Source organism: Gekko japonicus, unplaced genomic scaffold, assembly GCF_001447785.1.
Source record: "Gekko japonicus isolate JY-2015 unplaced genomic scaffold, Gekko_japonicus_V1.1 scaffold1314, whole genome shotgun sequence".
NCBI lineage: Eukaryota > Metazoa > Chordata > Lepidosauria > Squamata > Gekkonidae > Gekko > Gekko japonicus.
The window spans coordinates 326,134-343,487 of NW_015169816.1; the positions used below are offsets into that span (position 1 = coordinate 326,134).

The 17,354-nt window shown below is 48.1% G+C and overlaps 1 protein-coding gene across 1 annotated transcript in view; it reads left to right on the forward strand.

The window, feature by feature from the left end:
• The first annotated feature begins 5,506 nt into the window (after positions 1 to 5,506).
• Positions 5,507 to 17,354, forward strand: part of CENPC (centromere protein C) — a 49,242-nt gene continuing 37,394 nt past the window's right edge. The window contains exons 1-4 of the mRNA XM_015417176.1: positions 5,507 to 5,547; positions 5,710 to 5,801; positions 10,477 to 10,570; positions 11,981 to 12,110. Of these exons, the coding sequence (XP_015272662.1) occupies positions 12,022 to 12,110 (89 nt within the window). The 5' untranslated portion in view covers positions 5,507 to 5,547; positions 5,710 to 5,801; positions 10,477 to 10,570; positions 11,981 to 12,021. The remainder of the gene's footprint in view (positions 5,548 to 5,709; positions 5,802 to 10,476; positions 10,571 to 11,980; positions 12,111 to 17,354) is intronic.

Here is a 17,354-nt window from a genome sequence, read left to right on the forward strand (position 1 = left end):
GGAGTGGGGGGCCCTTGGCAGGAGCGGGGCGGGATGCTCCGCTCGGCCCGGGAGGGGGGGGGGTCCCACAACCTCCGGGGGGGGTTCCCCCCGCCCCGTGCAGAAGTCCTGAAACTTTGGGGAAACGCCGAGAGAACTCATTTGAGTCTTGCCATCTTTGAATGCATCTTTGAGAGCTGCGGTGGCTCCAGTGGTTAAGACGCTGAACTGCAGGCTGTGGAAGGCCGGTCGTTCAGCAGTTCGAGACCCGAGTGTGCAGCATGACGGAGTGAGCTCCCGTCTCTGGTCCAGGCTCCTGCCAACCTAGCAGTTCGAAAGCAAGAGATTGCAAGTAGATAAATAGGTACTGCTTCAGTGGGAAGGTAACAGCGTTCCGTGCGCCTTGGTGTTTAGTCATGCCGGCCACATGACCACGGAAACGTCTTCGGACAGCGCAGGCTCTTCGGCTTGGAAACGGAGATGAGCACCGCCACCCTAGAGTCGGACTCGACTGGCTTTCGAGCAAGGGAAACCCTTTACCTTTACCTTTGAAATGCTGCTGAAGACCGGGTCTGACGCAAAGTGCGCGACAGGAAACTGAGAGGGGTCTTGGTTTTTCAAAATGATCACGTGGAAAAGCACGAAGGGCTATTAAGTCATTTGAGTGCATTTTTCTATTCTGTTGCATTGAGTTAATTGAGCTGAGATAAGTTGCAGCCGTTTACTGCTCGCTGGCGAAGGTATTTATACTTCTAAGTTCTAGAGGCAGGCCCAGTGAGTACAACTTCAGGTCTTAAGTCATTATTTATGCACCTAATGGTTTCAGTGCTTCCAGAAATTTAATCTCTAGCAATCCCCCAAAGTTTTGCCCTGCATGACAGTTCTCTGAGGGTTTTTTACTTCTGTCCCATGCAGCAAGCCTCTGCCTAGAGGAGGCAGCGTTCCCTTGTTGGCACCATTTCACCTTTTCTCTGAGAACTCAGAGCAGTCCTGGTCCCAGGCAGAGATCAGATCCATTCCTATTTGGTTTCAGTAAGGTGCCTTTTGAATCATCTTCTAGGATCATAATGTCCTTTGGAAAACTTGGTGCTTCTTGGAGGGGAGAGGATTCTCAGAGGCTCAAGATGCCAAAAACTTTGAACATAAAAACTGACAATCGGAACACTTTCCCTCTACAAATCCCTTTACTGCAAGAAACCCAGGTGTAAATCCAGTGCCATGCAAGCATGAAGCACTTCTTGTACAAGTCTTTAGTGCCAAGGAAAGGATGTGAGTAGTTTCTATAGAGAGGCACACAGGTATCTTCATAATAATAATTTGTTTATCAACAGGGTCAGGTAAAGCATAACTACCGGGCAAGATACTGCAATACAGAAAGGTAATTGAATTGTGATTTTTAAAGGTTTTTCACAGGCTTTTGTTCTCTGTCCCAGAATGCCGCGGCTAGCTGTTCTTGTTTTTTATTTGCTGTTGAACTTATGAAATTGCATCTTTATACCTAGGTGCTTACCAGTAAACATTATGCAGTTCTTCTAGAAAAAGACCTTGACGTGGAGTATATAAAAAAGGCATTTATCAGAATCACAGGATAACCAGGTTCTCAGGGTGTTCCTTGAATGGGTCTTTAACTATATTGATAGTAATGGTACAAATCTGCAGCTAGATTCCAGGGGGTTGGCAGAATAAAGAAAGGGTGATTATGGGGACTGCATACAGGAGGCCGGCAATACCGGGAAGAATTAAATCAACTAATGAAGGAATTTCCCATACATGTACAGGAGCAAGTCTTGTTACCCCCACCCCCCTTCTGATTGAGAAACTTAGAAACTCAGTTTCCAGAAAACCCTGAATGTTCTATTGTTGTTGTTCACAGACACAGTCATAATATAAGCTTACGGTGCCTTTATCCTTCATCCATGAGTGGTGGTGGAGGAGGATGGTGCCTTCAAGTTGCAGCTGACTTATGGCACCCCCTATAGGATTTTTAATGCAAAAGGCAAGCCGGTGGTTTGGGAGCTGGGGTTTTAATTAATGGCACTATTAATGACTCCACAGTATGCCGTCTTATCCAAGAGTAAATGAGTTCACTGAAGAAAGCTACGCTTCTATAATTTTAACATAGTTATACTTTTTATAATGTTTATAATGCAGATTACCTATACTAGACAACATTCATCCTTGTGTGAAGTACATTTCATAAATATAGGCAAAGCCAGTAGATAATGGTATGAATACAATACAAAATCTTCATGCAAATATTATTGACACTGTTTTGGCTATGCTTCTGGAATGCTTACTCTTTAACGCATCCTAACAAAGCTGTGAAGTGGACAAAGCTGACTGAAAAGTCTTCATTTTTCAAGTTCCTAAACAATATTTATCACTTCTTTGTTTGAAAACATGTGGATCCAAGGAATGCAAGAGATAAAGAGAAAACGCTTTCCTAGGATTAAACAGCGGTTTCATATATCTTTTTCAACTCTATCTCTCTGTTGGTGTTTGTTACCAATCTCTTGATGGAGCACTGCAGGAACGACAATAATATGGATCAATGCAACATCTCTCTAATGTCTTCCCAAAGCTCTTTGCCTATATTTATGAAATGTAGTTCACACAAGAATGAATGTTGTCTAGTATAGGAAATTTGCATTATAAAAAGTGTGTGTGTTAAAGTTATAAAAGCGTGTTTTTCTTCGGTTAGCCCATTTTTTCCTATTGCATTCACACTGAAGTCTTTCTTGTTTTTGATATCGTATCCAAGAGTGTATTAGATCAATGCTTTTTTCATTCTTCTGTTACCTTTGCTTGAGGTAGATGGATGTTTCAGATTGTTTGAATTCGTGCATCACCAGCACGACTGAACAACAAATCACCAGCACTTTAGCTGCTTCCACTCCATTTTCCATCCAAGTCTGCACCAGTTCTTAATGCAGTTCTTGTTGTTGTTGTTCAGTCGCACAGTCGAGTCCGACTCTTCGCGACCCCATGGACCAGATTGCGCCAGGCCTTCCTGTCTTCCCCCGTCCTCTGAAGTTTGGTCAATTTCATGTTCGTTGCGTCTATGACACTGTCTAACCATCTCATCCTTTGCCATCCCCATCTTCTTTGACCTTCAATCTTTCCCAGCATCAGGGTCTTCTCCAGTGAGGGTTAGGAGTTCTCATTTGGTAGCCAAAGTATTTGAGCTTCAGTTTCATTATCTGGCCTTCCAGGGAACAGTCAGGGTAGATTTCTTTTAGGATTGACTGATTTGATCTTCTTGCAGTCCAAGGGACTCTCAAGAGTCTTCTCCAGCACCATAGTTCAAAAGAATCTATTCTTCGGCACTCGGCCTTCCTTATAGTCCAACTCTCGCAGCCATACGTGACTACTGGGAATACCATTGCTTTGACCATGTGGACTTTTGTTGGCAGGGTGATGTCTCTACTTTTTATCATGCTGTTTAGGTTCGCCATCGCTTTCCTCCCAAGGAGCAGGCATCTTTTAATTTCATGGCTGCTGTCCCAGGAACGTGAAGTCTGTCACTACTTCCTCGACTTCCCCTTCTATTTGCCAAGGAGTGATGGGGCCGGATGCCATGATCCCTAGTTTTTTTGATGTTGAGCTTCAAGCCCACTTTTGCGCTCTCCTCTTTTACCCTGAGCAAGAGGCTCTTTAGGTCCTCTTCACTTTCTGCCATTAGAGTGGTATCGTCTGCATATCTGAGGTTGTTGATCTTTTCCCCAGCAATCTTAATTCCCGCTGGTGATTCATCCAGGCCAGCGTTTTACATGATGTACTCTGCATGTCAATTAAATAAGCAAGGTGACAATATACATCCTGGTCATACTCCTTTTCCTATGCAGTTCTTAACTCTCTCAATGCTGCTGAGCGATGGAACTACTTAATAAGCAGCACCTTAAATTGACAATCTGCTGAGTGACACACCCTTGCATGGTCTTAGCTGCCCCCCAGAACAGGCTCTAGCCCCCGTCAAATGGTGCAGGGGACTTCTGCGAGCCATTGGAGACCCATCGCCCCAGGCCCCAGGGAAATGGGGAGTACCATTCCATGCAGTGGGCTTTAGATTGTGGCGGCTGCATCACAGCATCTTGAATTAGGAGATGCGCCTCACGGCCAGTTGTATTCTGTCACTTTTCTGTGCCTCTCCTGATGTTCTGTCTCTGAATGCCAGCCTGGAATTGCCATTCTGTCATTCCCTGACCTTCGATGGGTGTTATAGGTATAAGAATGCCCAACAGAAATCCTTTTGATGTTGGTATGTATTGTGGAATTAGGAGCAAAAGGCGGATGTAGGCTGTGTTTATGTTCTCATTTATTTATTAGCCTGTTTGGTGTAGTGGTTAGGAGTGTGGACTCTAATCTGGGAGAACCGGGTTTGATTCCTCACTCCACATGCAGCTGCTGGTGTGACCTTGGGTCAGTTACAAGTTCTTTCAGAGCTGTTCTCACCAGCAGTTCTCGAAAGAGCTCTCCCAGCCCCACCTACCTCACAGGGTGCCTGTTGTGGGGAGGGGAAGGGAAAGGAGATTGTAAGCCACTCTGAGACTCCTTAAAAATCCCATATCTTCTTTTTCTTCCCTTGCAGAACTCAAGGCAGCGTATAATATAAATAAAACATTATAAGAACACAATAAAAACAACGGTTATAAAACCCACAAAAGTTACAGTTTAAAAAACTCAGCTTAGGACTGCCAATAGTAAAAGTTAGATTAATCAAAATAAAACTCTCTTCAGCTGCCTTCTGAAGATAGACCGAGGGGACAGGCACACCTCGCTGGGGAGGTTGTTCCATGATTTGTGGGGCTGCCACCAAAGCAGCCTCCTCTTGTGTACCCCCACCAGACAAGTGTCTTTAATGGGTGGGACAGTCAGGAGAGCCTCTCCTTCCGCTCTGAATTCCCAGGCAGGGATGGGCGAGAGAAGGGGGTCCGTTCAGACATCCCCGGCCCGGCCCGTGGAGGGCTTGCCGCCTACAGAGTAGATAACAGATCAGGTGATATGTTTGGTTGCATGAATGGATGTCTGCTGACATGACATCCAGCTCAAAATACACTGTTAAGAGCCCCACACACCTGAGAGGAGATCATTAAGATTCTGTTACTTCCCACAATTAGAAAAAACAGCTTTAGACATTTATTTGCTACTTTGACATATATATTGCTTTACACCTGTTGACCTTATAAGCTTCACTTGTTATTTAGTTTTTCACTTTGCATAACTGAAACATGTTACATGTTAATTTGCTGCTAAATCCATGTCTATAAGTTTAGAACCTCATCTACCATTCCCGTGTATTTGAACAAGTGTGCCTTGCAGATGAAAGTTCATACCTTGAATAAACCTTTGTTGGTCTTAAAGGTGCCACTAGACTCTAAGTTTGGTTGCATTGTTCATTAAGGAAGTATTACCTGATCTATTTTCCATATTGCCTGTGCTCCAACCAGTAATTACAAGTTGGAAGCATTTTCTAAGTGGCCCACTTTATGCATTTTTTCCTTCAAAGGCAGGCAGTTGGCATTCGACCAGGAGACAATGTACTGAAATATATTCAAGACTGCTTTGAAAGTAAGTTCTTTGTTTTATTTGTAGTTTATGATGTGTATAATACTGGAATTCCTTTGGTAGAGCAGAGGGACTTTTGATTGAACAGTAGTTATACCTGGTCTATCTGAAAGATGATGTAAATTACACTTTCCCTCTTAACACATGTTAGCTTTTCCCCCCCAGTTGCTGCCAGAGAGCATCCAGTATTAAGGCCGTCGCCTAGCACCTCGAGTTGTTCATCCCCTGGAAATCACTTTCCACCTCCGAATGAGCAGGTGAGCTCTTTCTGTTAGTAATCAGCGGGGTTAGTCCTCCTCCTGCATACATTCGGGGTAATCTCACTCAGGGAACATGTTAAGCGGCCCCTCCCTTCTTCATCGTGGAATGGAAGCTGTAGCATTGTTACCAAGGATGCAAGGAGGACCAGCCACACAGCCTCCTTATGGGTGGGCAACACCCACATGAGAGGCAGGGGAGCCAAGTGTCCCCAGACCCCAGGAGTGAGAGACCCAGATGCTTCTTAGGACTAGATGACTTTCCACCCTAATTTTTGGCTTGGTTCTTTATCATTTTGTAATGTGCTTGGTAAAGTATAGCTTTTTAAGATTGATGACATAAAGGATGTAAAAATTGGAGGCGGGGGGAAGGTACTGGCAAGGGATTGGCTCCTTGTACGATCTGACTTTGTTGATCTGGAATTAAGGTTTCAAATCTGCTCAGTTGCCTGTGAGGCACTGCACAGAAATAAAGGAATGGATATGAACTCCCAGCTCATGGGAAATACTCAAACGGTACTACTGCCCTGTGATGCTGCAGTTTATTGAAGAATCGTCATCCCAGCTTTGTTCTACTCACTTGCCATGATGGCCTTTTACACTCGGAGCTCTGGATATCTGCACCTTGTGCAGGTCACTGTAGAGTGATCCTGGGAACAGAACCCATGATGACTATTACAGTTGAAGGGGAGGGGGGGGAGAGACAACCACCACCAGATGACCTGGGGAGTAGTGTTGCCCTGCAGCACCAAAGCTATTTCAAATGAAGGAGTCCCTTCACTGGCAAAGTTCACTGTGTGTGTACCATAACGTGCAGCTGCAGCTTTGCTATACATTTTGGTTTCCTGACTTGGGACGATTTGTACTTCCCATGTATTTCAGTATGAAGTCCCATCTTGAGACATGTTGGTGGTGAAGTAAGGAAAGGTAACCCCCCTTCTCCAGAACTGATGTTGTGTAATGCCAGGTCCATCAACAACAAGACCACTACTCTGCAGAATTATTTTGCAGAGCAGCAAGTGGAACTGGCACGAGTGACCGAGATCTGGGCAAGGGAGGGTGAGACGGTGTCCTCCAAGGTTTCTCAGTCTTCCGCCAGTCCAACGAAGGGGGGGGGGGGGGGGGGTGGCAATACTCATCCGAGAGCCACGTTCCTTCAGGGCACTCTCTGCTCCAAGGAGCTGCAGTATTGATTGTGTTGGCCTGATACTGAGGAGAGTTTGGCTGTCTGGCTGATTGACTGGCCACCGAGCACACCAGCAGACAGTCTGCCAAGCCTGCTGGAGGCATCGGACGGCTGGGCCTTGGAGTTCCTGAGGCTACTACATAATTCTTGGGGCCTTCAGCGTCCATGCCAATGAGGCAGCCTCCAAGACAGGCGTTGGACCTGGTGACTTCCATGACAGAAGCACTGGGGCTCTCCCAGATTGGATCAGTCCCTGCACATTAAGCAGGCCACACACACGATTTGATCATGAGAGGGAGGGCAGGAAGGGTTGCAGCCTCAGTGCTTAGTTCTCGTGGCCCTTTCTTACACGCCCAGGGAAATGCTGATCGCCTCATTGGAGTCAGGAAGTAATCTTTCTCCAGGCCAGTTTGGCCGGGGATCCTGGAGGTTTTTTGTCAAGTTCTGGGTATGGAATAGCAGTCACTGGGGGTGCGGAGGGGGAGGTATTTGTGAATTTCCTGCATTGTTCAGGGGGTTGGACTAGATGACCCCAGAGATCCCTTCCAGCTCTATGATTCTATGATCTTTGGTGTTGGGATTGGTGTGAATCTGACTGCTGTTGATAGGGTGCCATGGTCAGATCATTATGCCTTGAAGACCCAACTGAGTGTTCCACCCCTGCCCCATCTGGGCAACGAGCAGATTTATGCTCAGCTGCGGAGACTAATGGATCCAGAATGCTCTTTGGGATCCAGTGCCTTCTGGTGACTCGTTAGATGAGCTGAGAGAGGACTGGAATACCCGTCTCTCTGAAGCCATCAATGTGACTGCTCCCCAATGCCCTCTTCTCTCCCGCCCCAAACTAGCCCCATGGTATACCATGGAGCTTAGGGGGAACAAAGCAGAAACTTAGATGGATAGAGCGCATTTAGTGGCGGTCTGGTGGCAAAGCTGCAAGAACATCCTAGAGGTCGCTTATGAAAACCTATGAGATGGTGGTTTTAGAGACTGCTAAAAGGGAATTTTTTACAGCCTCCACCGCATCCGCTAGCTCTTGCCGAGCACAGTTGTTTAGGACAATCTGGTCTTTAACTTCTCTCATGGAGAAAACTCAAAATATCAGTAAATTGACTATTAACTGTGAGACTTTTGCAAGGGCTTTGTTTGTTTGCTTGTTTTTGTGTGCGTGCCCATGTGCTTTCATGCCTGGAAGTCATGGCGACTTCTGGCTACCCCTACTGGGGGCTTGGGCATTTTTTTAGAGAGGTATCTTGATAACTTGCCTCTGTCCCAAGCCCTGGTTTTCCTTGGAGGTCTCCCTTCCAGTTGCTTGCCACGGTTGACCCTGCTTAGCTTCCGAGATCTGATGAGATTGGGCTTCCCTGGGCTATCGAGGTCAGGTCAGGCTTCTGTGAGCTTTTTTGCGGATAAAGTCTTGTCACTTCGCCACAATCTGCCTGCCAGCATTGATACAGTACACAAATTGGAGGCCTCTTGGCCACTTTTGGATTCTGTATCTGACAACTTCAGCAGACTCTTCCAGGCCGACATTGACAAGATCCTGAGTGCTGTTAAGCCAACCACTTGCCTCTTGGATCTGTGCCCATCATGGCTGGTGAAAGCCAGTGGTGATGGAGTTTGGGGGCCCCTAGTGGACATTATCAATCTGTCCATTAGTTCAGGGGTCTATCCGGGGTGATCAAAAGAGGCTGTGGTAATACTGCTCTTAAAGCAACCATCTTTGGATCCTTCAGAGCCAAATCTTTTGTTTCTGGGCAAGGTAACGGAGAGAACGGCGGCAGAGCAACCACAGAGTTTCCTGGAGGACACTGAGGTCTTGGACCCATTCCAGTCTGGCTTCCGTCCTGGCCATGGGACGGAGATGGTTCTAGTTGCCCCCACGGACGATCTTTGCAGACAGCTGGATCGAGGCGGGTTGGTGCTGCTGCTGTTGTTAGATTTGACAGCAGTGTTCGACACGGTCAGCTACGATGGGTTGAGCCACCACCTCGCCGAAGTAGGAGCTTGTGGCATGGCCTTGAAGTGGCTTACCTCATTTCTCCATAGTTGGGGACAGAGGGTGGAGCTAGGAGAGAAGGTATCGCCCTGACACCCCCTAGTATGTGGGGTCCCTCAAGGGGCAGTCCACTCCCCAGTGTTATTCAGCATCTATATGTACCCCCTTGCCCAACTGGCAGAGTTTCGGGCTAGGCTGTCATTAATATACTGATGACCCCTAGCTGTATCTGTTGATGGACAGCTGGCCAGATATTGCCCCATGTATTCTGGCCGAAGGGCTGGAAACCATAGTTGGGTGGCTGAAGCAGAGCCGACTGAAATTGAATCCTTCAAAGACGGAGGTTCTGAGGCTGGGCAGAGGGGCCATGGGATTGGGGTGCTGGCTCCTGCCTCTTGATGGTGTACCCTTCACAACAGTGCCAATTGCCAAGAGACTGGGTGTGTTCCGGGATGCCTCCCTATCTATGGAGGCCCAGGTCACAAACATTGCCAGACTGGCATTTCTCCACCTGCGTCAGGTCAGGCAACTGACCCGTTTCCTTTCTTACCCTGACTTAGCCAGAGTAATCCACGCAACGGTCACCTCCAGGCTAGACTACTGTAATGTGCTCTATGCAGGACTGCCCCTGAGACTGACCCAGAAATTACAGCTTGTCCAGAATGCAACAGCACGGGTCCTTACAGGGACCCCATCACCAGTACATATCCAACCAGTGCTTCGCCGACTGCACTGGCTCCAAGTTGAGTACCGGATCAGGTTCAAGTTTTCAAGGCCCTAACCGGTCTGGGAGCAGCGTGTCTACGGGCCGCCTCTCCCGGTATGATCCCCGAAGAGCATCGCGCTCTGGGGATAAGAACCTCCCGCGAGATCCCTGGCCCAGAGGGTGCCCGGCTGTCCTTGGCCGGAGCCCCGGGACTTCTTCAGCCCTGGCACCGGCCGGGTGGAGCTCTCTGCCCAAGGACATCCGTGCCCCGTGGGACCCGGTACAGTTCCGCAGGGCCTGCAAGGCAGAGATGTCCCACCTAGGCCTATGGTTGAAAACAGCAACGCTTTGCCACCAAGGCTGCCTTCCCCGTCTCCCCCACTCTGGGAAAGGCTATGTAACGCTGAAATGCCATCTGATTAGTTTTAATTATTGCTGTTTTTATTGTTTAAATTTAAAGTTATTGGAATGTATTTATTGGAATGTATTTATAAATTATAAATTGTTGTCAACCTCCCTGATGAGCCCCTTGTGGGGAAAGGGCGGTCTATAAATCAATTGAAATAAATAAAATAAATATATATTCATTTTCCCAGGACAAAAAGGATCACTCCGTGGAAAACCCGAGTCTTAATGGGCCAGCCCTTAGTGTGGCCTCAGCCCACATTTGGGGTGGGTGCCTAAATTTCCAAAGCAACATTTAGTTTGTTCTACCGAGTGCATCTTTACTGTTATGTTGTTAACAATACCTCTTTCCATCTTTGTTTCTTTCTCTGATTGTCAGGAAAAATCTCTAAGTTCAGTTTTGGTTAACTCTGTCAGGAGCACCTTTTCTGCCACCTGTTCAAAAGCACAACCCAGAGAAGCCTGCAGTTCAGGTGGGCATCACGGAATTGCTCTTCAGTTTGACACAGATCTTACAATGTTGATGTTTTAGATACTTTTAGATAGTTTCACTTCTTCCTCCAGTTGTGTAAACAAAAGGGGGGATTTGTATATGAATCAAAACAGCAATTGTTTGATTCCTCCGCCCCTGAAGAAATGCCTTGCTGCTGGCATAGCAGTGGATTTATCTCTACACCTTGTAAGGAAAAGAATTGGTGCGGTGCAGGGATCGTTACCATTTCTACACCTGAAACCCACCTTTAACTCCTAGGTGACACATGGGATGCACTGAATTGCTTGCATGTGACAGGAAATCGCATGATGGCAAGAGGTGGTGTTAGAGCCATGGCTTCACCAAAGCTAATACTACAGTCAGGGAGAGGAAGCTCAAGGCAAGCACGAACAAGCTAGATCTCCTAGCTGTGGAGGAGTTCTCTCCATCACTGAGCCCAAGAAGGCAGGGGAGAGATCACGTGAACTAGGGGGCCTACTCGGGTTACGTGATGTATCCATAGGGCTCAATTAACACTCATCGCCCAGTGTTTGCTGCATGTGATCCCGAGGCTTGCTTGCTTGCCCGGTTGAGTGTTGGGCGATGTGATGTGTGCAGATCCCCCCCCCCCCCCGGGCTTTTGGGGGCTTGTTTCCTCAAGGGTCACCAAATCCTGGTCTCTTGGTCTGGGAAGGTGAGCTTCTCTACGAATGTGCCTGTCAGTGGAGGTGTCCCCTCAGGATGGCTCAAATAGGGGTGTAAATTTCCCAGGGCTTTTGAAGTGATGGAAAATGACATTCTTCCCATTTCTGCTACTGGAGTGGCGGGAGTTTTTAGAGAAATGTCATTCATTTATGAGCCGCCTTTCTTCCTTATGGAGCTTAATTCTTTCTCAAAGTTTAGGTTTAATATCATTTTAACCTTGATCAGCATATAAAATCGTACTGATTTTAAATGTAGGAGTGGCTTTGTTTCCTACTCAAAATGTAATAAGTATGCTCAGTATTAGCGAGAGCAGCAAATTGCTGCAGTTTATGCCACTTTAGGTGTAATCTGAGTTTTTGCCATCTGAGAGTTTGGGAAAATAAAAGCTGAAAATAGAAAATGCAGATTTTGCTGTAAGCAAAGTTGAGCTTGGGCAGGACCCTGCAGTCCCCATACGACTGGCAGCCCATTTGGGTATCGAGTTAAGCACTGAAAACGCTGAACTTGTCAGTGGTGTATTATACGCATTGCGGCATATTTCTGGGCAGAGTTAGTCACATTTAAACAATACACCTATTTTCAGGGATATGCTTAATGTCTACAGTGTTCACGGGAATGATAATTTTCTAATGCTGTAGATGATTTTACATTTTATCGTGAAGCTTTAGCTGGTTTATGGATTTTGTTTTTCCTAACAACAAAACAGGTGACGATGTATTCCTCCCAAATTCTCCCGATGAGGATGAGATGTCCTTAGGGTCACCTGCTCTTCTCGTTGAGGAAGCACCGAGAGACCCAGAAGTGGCTCCCACAGGTCAAAATGGTAGCCGGCTCCTGTAGGTATCATTTCAGAGCCATTCCAGGTCTGTGTGGTCAGTTGTACCTTCTGTGTGACTGCTGAGCAGTGCTTGCTCTTTCTAAACAGTTAAGGATCCCAGACGGCTTTCTGTAGTGTATGATCAGGTCATCAGACTGGGAGGTGCTGAAGGGATGTCGTAGGCTGTGTTTTCGTACAGTGTATTTACAATTGGAAGCCTAGTAATTCGCCTACTGTTTAGAGGAGCAAAGCAGGAGCTGTGTGAGTTTCTCTTGGATTTGACTCAGTGCTAAACCCAACATTTTCCGGCATAAACACACACACACACACCATGCATCATCTATAGTCCTGAGGAGAATCAGAAGTCATCTGTCTTCTCTTTTTTCTGGGCTAATCTGTATTCCCCAGAGGATGCAATTTTGACCTCTGACGCTCTTAACACTTTTTCTTTAGTTATGGAATCTCATTGAGGAAAGTTTGCAAACTCCTCAGCTTTATGGTGAATTGAATTATAGTTCTCCAAACTATCACTGGGAGAGGAAGCAGTGAGCAGCTGATTCAAGTCTGCCGGCTGTGGACTTCACCTAGTTGCTCTTGAGTCCACAACTTCACAGGGATGTTAACCCATTAAAATGTTTTTAACTTGGCTGAGTACCTGAGTTTTTAAGAGGCTTGAATAATCTCTTATGCATATTATCAGTGGGGGGTTATTATTGAAGTAAGGAAGGGAAGTTGCAGATCTTCTTCGTGGTCCCTGTGCATCACACCTCTGGGATATAGGGTTTCTCTTGAAAGTGAAAGGGATTTTCGTGCACGCTCCCCAGTCACTCACCGGCCCCACTGTGCATGACCAAGTGAGGGGCATGATAATCCCGCCAGTTCTTTTCTGACTGCCGCGCTGGTAGGATCTTCTCCGCTTCGGTTGGTAAAAAATGGGCTTTTAGGTGTAGTGGTTAAGTGCGCGGACTCTAAACTGGGAGAACCGGGTTTGATTCCCCACTCCTCCACTTGCACCTGCTGATGTGACCTTGGGTCAGTCACAAGTTCTGGCACAGCTTTCCTTGAAAAAGAGCAGTTTGTGTCAGTTCTCTCAGCCCCACCCACCTCACAGGGTGTCTGTTGTGGGGAGGGGAAGGGAAAGGAGTTTGTAAGCCGCTCTGAGACTCCAAGTGAAGGGCGGGGTATAAATCCAATCTCTTCTCTTCTCTTCTGCTTCTATTCCTCGTTTTCTTTGAAGTTTCTTCATTTTTCTTGTTTATTTTTGTTAAGTGAAAGGACTTTGTTTCTACGGATTTATTTCCTTTTGGACTCTGTCGTGTGTTCCCCCCCCTCTCCCGGCCTATGGCCAAGAGGTGGGGTTTCTTTAAACGGTGCCTTAAGTGCGGCAGCAAGATCGCCCACCCCCCCAAGATGGACACTCGCTTTGTCTTTTGTAAGTAAAGTAAAGTAAAAGTAAAGTCTTTTGTGCCTTGGGGAATCGCACCGAGTGAACTCTTTGCTCATTGCGCGAAGTTTTCGAAGCAGACAAGGAAGAACAGAGCTGCTAGACTTCGCGTTGCGCTTTTGGAGTTAGCGCTTTCACCGATATCGTCACAGGACACTTCAGGGCATGCGTCAATGTTGACTGCTGCCTCGGCATCGACAGCTGCGCTGTCTCCGATACCGACTCACATAGATGTCGACCGCCTGATGCTGAAACGCTCAGCCCAGACATCTCAGACCTTAGCCAATACTCCCTCCAAAAATGCAGGGAAGGCAAGACGGTCGGCCAGTCAAGCTTAAAAAACATAAGAAAACCCCCCGTGCAATCTCCGCTGACCCCTCGGAGGACCACAGAATTGAATCTTTCAGGGGCTGCTTCACTTGACTCTCAGTGCCGACAGCAGCCACAAGGTGTACCTCGGTCGCCTTCACTGCGTCCTATCCAGCTCACGGGCTCTGAGCACAATATGGACTTAACACAGATCTCCCGGTCTTCCAGTGCCGAAAGTCTGCACTCAGACCGCAGAGCCGATGTGTCTGTCCATCCTTCAGAACTCTGACCTGATGATCAAGACCAACTATTGGCACCGATCCACCCGCCGCCCTCCTGGGACCAACGGCAGTGGAAATACATGTATGGGGCCTACCCATTTACAGGCAATATGCTGTGGTTCCCACCCCAACCGATGGAATGGGACCGTCAGTCTGCCTCTTCACGTCTCTCCCGGTATCGAGATCCTTCGTCGACACCGGAGTTTGTGAGGCCCCAACGGTTGAGGCCAACGGGCAAACCCTCCAAGCCATCGCACCCAATAATTCCAAAGTTTAAAAATCCATAGGATCCGATTCCATCGATACTGATGCCACCTATGTCTTTTTCCGAACTGTCTGAGCACTCCGCCTCTTCAGACGCTTCCTCCCAATCAGGGGACAAAACCCCCGATCCTCCGGTGGAACCCTCATCACCTCAACAAGTGGGCTGATCTTCCCTTCCGAAGACTTAAAATCCTACGGGGATTTCTTCAAGCGGATGGCTAACATGCTCACTCTGTCTACGGTACAGCCCCCACCTACTGTGACAGACTCCGTGTTTGATATTGTCCAGTTGGACACCTCTACCCCGATTGCTTTACTGATGACTTCAGTCCTCCTTCAGGCGGCTAAAGTCCCATGGTCTCACCCGGCATCTACCCCCGTCTCGTGCTGGAGGGTAGATCATATGTATAAGGTGCAGGAGCAGGGTGCTGAATTTCTGTTTACCCACCCTAAACCTAATTCTGTCGTCGTCACTTTTCCTCCAAGGGCAGATGCAGTCATTCCACCCCCTCTGAGAAAGAAGGAAGGAAACTTGATTTGTTTGGAAGAAAATTTTATTCTGCAGAAGCACTAGGCATCAAGACCTCAAACTATATGGCATGTATGGGGAGATATCAGTTTGCTCTTTGGGAGCAGATGTCTGAATTTATTGCAACCCTCCCTGAGGACCGTCAGGCTCGCAGGATTCAAAAGGAGGGAATGCTTTTGGCTAAGCATCAGCTCAATGCAGCTAAGCACACATTGGATGCGGCTGCCAAAACGCTGACTTCAGCTGTTACCCCCCGATCTCATGCCTGGTTGCGTTCTACTGCACTACCATAGGACACCAGAACTCTCATTGAGGACCTTCCATTAGAAGGTGAAGGCCTTTTCAATGCCACAACTGATACGGTCCTGCAAGACCTAGACAAAAGTATAAAGATGTCGTGAAATTTAGGAGTCATGTCGGCTCCTAAACTATCCAAAACTGGATCCCGGAACAAGCCATGGTCTCGCAGATCCTCTCTTAAGTCGTCCCCGGAAACACAGGGGCAACGCTCACCCACTGTGTCTTCCCGCCCTTATGGGCACAAACCGAAATTTTCTTCCGTCTCTCAGCCTTCCAAGCAGAGCCTTTGACTCCTGTCGTCTCACCCCTACCCGCCTGTCTCCCTACCTGGCTGCTTGGCAGCGAATAACATCAGACCGGTGGGACTTCCGGTTGATGGCGACGTGCTAGCAGACTCACCTCCCGGGGGTGAAGCTGTGCTCCAGCCGAAGAAGGGGGTGTGCAGGCTTGTCACCCCCCCAGGGACCCGGTGAAGGGACCCTGGCCATGGAACTCTCAAGAGGTTGCCTCTTCGATGGCTGAATGCTGGAGAATTGAGGCGCCTCTTCGTTCCAACGGTTCTCCGTGCTGATAGACCGAATGGACTTAAGTGATGCCGACCACAGCAAGCGCAGGAGATCGAGCGTCAGAAATGAAGCCGAAAGCGAGGTCGGAAGACCAATTATGAATGTGAGTCAATTTTAAAGCGTTTTGAAAGGGAAAAGATAGCTCCCCACCCTACTGAACGGGAAAAAGGCAAGTGGGGGAGGGACGCCTCCCATGCACATGAAGTTTTGAGCGATTGAGGGGGGGGGGCGGAAGAAAACGTGAAGAAAACTGTCTAGAAGTACTTACCAAAGTTAGTCTAAGCATTTAAGCACACATTCAGAGACTTTTAAAAAGTTTGCAAAAGTAAACAAACGAAAAAGATGGGGAAGAAGGACAAAGAAAAACTTTTGAAATCGAAAGGGACTGAGAGCCCGAAACCGGAAGTAACCAGTGAGTTGGCAAAGACTATAGCAAAATCCATGCGCCCCCTGCTGGAACAGCTGAATAACTTCAAGGAACAGATGTCAACAGTGACTCAATGTGGAGGATCCCCTAGCACAGCTCAAAAACAGGATAGACATTGTTCTGTTGAACTGTCGGAAGCCAGCTACACGCGCTTCCTATGAAGGGAAGTGGAAGAAATTCCTGTCTTACCTCAAGTCATTGGGTTTACCACCTCCCCCTACAGACTTGAGGATAAAAACATAAGAACATAAGAGACACCAATGTTGGATCAGGCCAAAGGCCCATCCAGCCCAACACTCTGTATCACACAGTGGCCAGAAATACCAGTCCCATCAGGAGGGTCCACCAGTGGGGCCAGGACATTAGAAGCCCTCCCACTGTTGACCCCCCCCCCCAAGTTTTCGGCTTTTTGTTGACCTGCCTGGACTTGGGTCTTAGTTGCTCCTCTTTAAGAGTCTATTTAGCTGCCATTTCTGCCAGTCATCCTGCGGTGGATGGCTATTCAGTTTTTTCTCACCCGCAAACGAAGCAATTTTTGAAGGGCCTCACTCACCTCTTTCCTCCGGCTCATGGGCCGACTCCCTCCTGGGACTTATCACTAGTAGCGGTGGCGCAGGCAGTAGGGAGCGGTGGCGCAGGCAGTTAAACGCCTGCTCAGTAACATCATTCGAGCAGCCACTATGGCTGTTCGAGTACCACCGCGGTCGGGGTGAGCTCTCGACCTTCGTCCCAGCTCCCGCCAACCCAGCGGTTCGAAAGCAACCTAATTGCAAGTAGATAAATGGGTACCCACCCTTAGAGGGGTGGGGGGCACCCTGCGTCGTTGGTTGAAGACGGCGGAGACGATGGCGGCGGCGAGGGATCGATTCCGGTGTGGACGGCGTGGCGGCAATGTGGCGGCAAGTGGGCGCGATCGGAGGAGCGCAATTGAGCGATCCCTGGTGGCCGAGAGAGAATACATCGAGTGCTGTCGTAAAAAGAGAAGGGGCGTGCGAGGACGCTGAGCACCGGCCCAGCGGAGCCGGAAGGGATGTTGCTGAGGCCGGAAGCAGGCGGAGCCGCACGCCTCAGGAAAAAAGGAACAGCTACCACCGAACGCCGAGAAGAACACCCCGCCAGAAACCGCCAATACTGAAGGAAGAC